The 3908-nt window shown below is 50.4% G+C and overlaps 1 protein-coding gene across 1 annotated transcript; it reads right to left on the bottom strand.

Moving 5' to 3' along the window:
- Nucleotides 1–345: 345 nt before the first annotated feature.
- On the bottom strand, nucleotides 346–3828 carry LOC103590319 (autism susceptibility gene 2 protein-like). The gene is made up of 2 exons (XM_008572525.1): nucleotides 2538–3828; nucleotides 346–354 (listed from the first exon to the last, which is right to left on the bottom strand). Exons 1-2 carry the CDS (start codon nucleotides 2844–2846, stop codon nucleotides 346–348), a joined length of 318 nt encoding a protein of 105 aa, XP_008570747.1. The 5' UTR covers nucleotides 2847–3828.
- Between the last annotated feature and the right edge of the window lie 80 nt (nucleotides 3829–3908).

Genomic DNA, 3908 nt, shown 5'->3' on the forward strand with positions numbered 1-3908 from the left:
GTACTATGGGGTTTTGGGGGGGTTGGGAGGGTTAGTTTACTATGATTTAGAGATTCACACAGAAATATTTACAGATGAAATCATATCACATCTGGGAGGGGGAAATGAGTAGACGGAATATAAAAGAAACAAGATACGAGTTGGTAGTTGTTGAACTTGGGTGTTGTGTATTGGGATTTATTATACAGTTTTGTCTACTTTTGTATATGTTGACATTTTTCTATAAAGTTTTAAATATACTTTTTAAAAAGTGAGGCCTTTTATATCCCCACACAAGATATGTATGATATTTACATATGAAAGTAGCATACTGTTCAGTTAACCAAAGTAACCTCGATTTTGAATCTAGAAAAGCTGCAGAAAAATAATTACACCAAGAAAAAGAATGGTATTAATGGTACATTTTGAACTTGGTCTTCTTTAAAAATTAAAATTATTTCAAGCTCAAAAGAAACTGGCATGGGCTCATTTTCTCTCAAAAGCCAAATGAATAGATATATACATCACGAGCCCAGTCAAATAGCTATATATTGAAAATAAACAATCAAAAACAACTGCATAAGTCATCTATCCTTACCTGGCCTTGGAAAATGTTCATAGGAATCTGAAGGCCCCTCTTGCTTACTGAGAGGTGCCAAATAGCAGCCCAGGATAACTATGCAGAAAGCAGAACCACTTGTAACCAGCTCTTACAAGTACTTTCATAAACCAACCACAGATAGCAATGGTGAACCAAATTCTAGGCAGCATTTTCTATTAGGATATATGCTGCCATTTCGATTCCTGTTTTAAAGCAAAAGAGACAGAAAGAGGTCACCCTCTATAGTACCTACCCACATTGGCAAAGTTAAAGCAACAGTTTAGAATTATCCTAATAAGTGGGGAGCCTCAACACTCAAAATATTAGCCAATAAAACCAGTTCTAGAACCAAAGGGTAACTGATTCAATCACTAACGTTGAAACCTGTGTTCACCTTCAGCACCACCACCACGACCCTACCCTCCCTTCCTCCCAAACCACTGGCCACCATCCACCACCATCAACCCAACCAAAAGCAGTTTAAACAGAAAAGAACAACACTAACAGGAAGACTTCGTTTTTTAAAATTTTTAAACCTGACACCCAAACACATATACAGAACCAGCAATGTAAACCTGTACAATTACTGTATGTGAAATTAAAGCTGTCATTAACAAAGCTTGCATCTGAGCTTCTGAAACAATACCATAATGACAGAAAAAAAAAAAAAAAAGAAAAGTTTCCTTCAGGAACATCAAACCATCACATCAGGTGCAAGAAAGGCTATAAACGAACTCATATATTGGTTCTGTGCTTAAGAAAGCTGGACCAGCTCTGCAGAATATCAAAGTCGTGTGTATGTGTGTGTGTGTGTGTGTGTGCGTGTGTGTGTTAGGGGTGGTGTGTTAGGGGTGGGGATAGAGAGGTAGGGGGAGGAAAGAAGGCGGTTAAATTTATAGAGGCCAATCCAAACCCAGCATCAAATCATATCCATCTAGGCAAAGATAGTTTCCCCCTGACCCCTGGGCAGTCCCCCTCTACCTCCTTCCACCCTCCACCCCCCCAACCCCAGCAGCCTGTTAGCCAGCAAGAAAATGTGCATTTGGAAATCAATGCTGCAGGTGCCCAAGGAATTAAGATAGGTACACACTCAAACACACACACAAAGCCAATCACTTAGAAAAAAAAAAAAACACAAAAAAGGAAAGGGAAAGGGACAATTGATAACAAGCCCTTCCGATACCAGCTAGGATTTTATTCTTTCCTCCCACCAGTCCCCCGTGATATATCTTTTCCTGTCCTTTAACTAAATTGCTCGTGTACACACACATGTGCATATGTATGTGTACAGATAATATTATAATTAACCCTTTCTGTAACAGAGCCGCATACAGAATACAGAGATATTTCATCCTTTCCTCTTCTCTCCCCTCCTCCTTTCTTTCTCCCAACCAAGAGAAAACGCCCCCTTCCTCAGCTTCACCAAAAAAAATTTTTTTTGAGGAGGGGAGCAAAGAAACCACAAAACCCCATCAGTCTCCGGTCCCGAGGACACCCAGGAAAGGTATATACTATATACACACACGGACATATGGCTCTGTAGAAAGCACACAGAGACCCGTCCACGGGCGCCCCAAACCCAGCAAAGAGACTTCCACCAGCCAAGAAGCCATGATTGGGGAGGGAGAGGAGGAAGGAGTAGGGGCAGAGCTATCCGTGGAGAGGGGGCGCATTGTTGTGATGCCTGAACCCCTTTCTTTCTGCCCATCTGCTGTAGAGGGGGTGCAGGGAGGGGGCGCAGGGGGAAGGCGAGCGAGAACGAGAAATGAGACCAGGCACTGCTTTGCGATTCCCTCCTGCTGCCTGTCTGCCCGCGCCCCCAGCTCCCCCCAACAATAAGACCTCAGCCTATACAGACAGACAAACAGCCCCGAGCCGGCGGGGGAGGCAGGGGAGCCGGGCGCAACCGAGTGGGGTCGTGAATAAGGGGAAACCGGAGGAGGGGGGTCCCCCTTACCTCCAGCGCTTCAAAAGTGACAAAGCTGGTCATGGCAAATCCATCAATGATGTCCTCTTCGGCCGAGGTGGACTCTCTCCGCTTCCTCCGCGGGGGTCTGGGCCGGGACGGGGCGGTGGACGGGGGCTTCCCATTGTCTTCCTTGTCGGAGCCCGACGACGAGGCGAGCGAGGGCGCCCGGGTCCGGCCGGCCCCGCCACCGCCGGCCGCGCCGGCCCCTAGCCCGCCCCGGGAGCGCCTCTCCCGGTCTCGCTGCGACCGCGACCGCCGCTTTTTGCGGAGTCCATGGCCCCGCGTCGGGCCATCCATGGCTCTGCCGCGCCGGGGTCTCCCCGCTCGCCGCCCGCCCGCCACAGGCTCCGGCCGCGGCCACACAAAAAAATTGACACCAAGCCCTTCCTCCCCCTTCACGGCTTCCCTCCGCCCCGAGGAGGGCGCGGGGGAGACGGCGGCCGAAAGAAGGGAGAGAGGGGAAGAAAGAGAGGAGAAAGAAAAGGGGGAAGGGGCGGAGAGAGGGGAGGGGGGACGGGGAGCGAGGGCGAGAGGCGAGGAGCCCAAGTGTGGGGCTCCCCGCAGCACCGAGGGTCGGAGATGCCTGGGAGCAGCGCCGAGCAAAGTAATGGCTGAACACACAGGTCTCCTTTAGAGGAAAAAAAATAACTCACCAAGCAGGCAATAAATCAGAATAGCGGAATGCTTTGATCAAGAGACTGGGAGGCTCCGGGGAGCCCTCCCCGCGGCCATTCTCCGCCCGCGCCCCCCGCCCCCAGAAAACGCCTGCCCCCCAACCCAAAATCGGGTCCGAAAAGGTCGCGGGAAAGTGGGGGCAATGAACTTCACCCGCCCCTCGCGCAGGAAAACACCCCCGCCGCCTCTCACACACGCCTCGGAGAAAACTCACTCCCAGGCTCCAAAATTTTTAAGAAATGCACCCAGGGGAGGCCGGGGCTCCAGAGCGACCTGCGAGGGGCGAGACCCCCCAGGGAGGGAAGCATAATAATGCGATAATTAGCCGCGGAGAGGGCGAAACTGCGAGAGGTGGAGAGAAGAGAGGCGGAGGAAGGGAAGGAGGATGCTGGAGCAGTTGTGGGGTTTGCTTTTCGGTCTTCAAGGGAGGAGGACAGGGAGATGAAAGCGGAGAAGAAGCAAAGCCTGACGCTGCCACCCGCCCCCTCCTCACAAAAATATTTGTTCCAGTCCCAGAGAAGAGGTCACCCTTCTTAAAAAGGGAGGGGGTGAGTCAGTCAGTCGATAAGGAAAGCAGAAAGAAATTTCCAGCGGGAGAGACACCGGTGTGCAGCCGCCTGCCGCCGCTGCTGCCCCTTCTCGTCGCCCAGCCTGAAGAGAAGCGCTGCAAACAATACCATAATA

Source organism: Galeopterus variegatus, unplaced genomic scaffold (genome assembly GCF_000696425.1).
Source record: "Galeopterus variegatus unplaced genomic scaffold, G_variegatus-3.0.2 Scaffold800, whole genome shotgun sequence".
In the NCBI taxonomy this organism is placed as follows: domain Eukaryota; kingdom Metazoa; phylum Chordata; class Mammalia; order Dermoptera; family Cynocephalidae; genus Galeopterus; species Galeopterus variegatus.

Bases quoted from the DNA above. Each gene is read 5' to 3' on its own strand.
- LOC103590319 (XM_008572525.1), bottom strand. From the start codon at position 2,846: ATGGATGGCCCGACGCGGGGCCATGGACTCCGCAAAAAGCGGCGGTCG.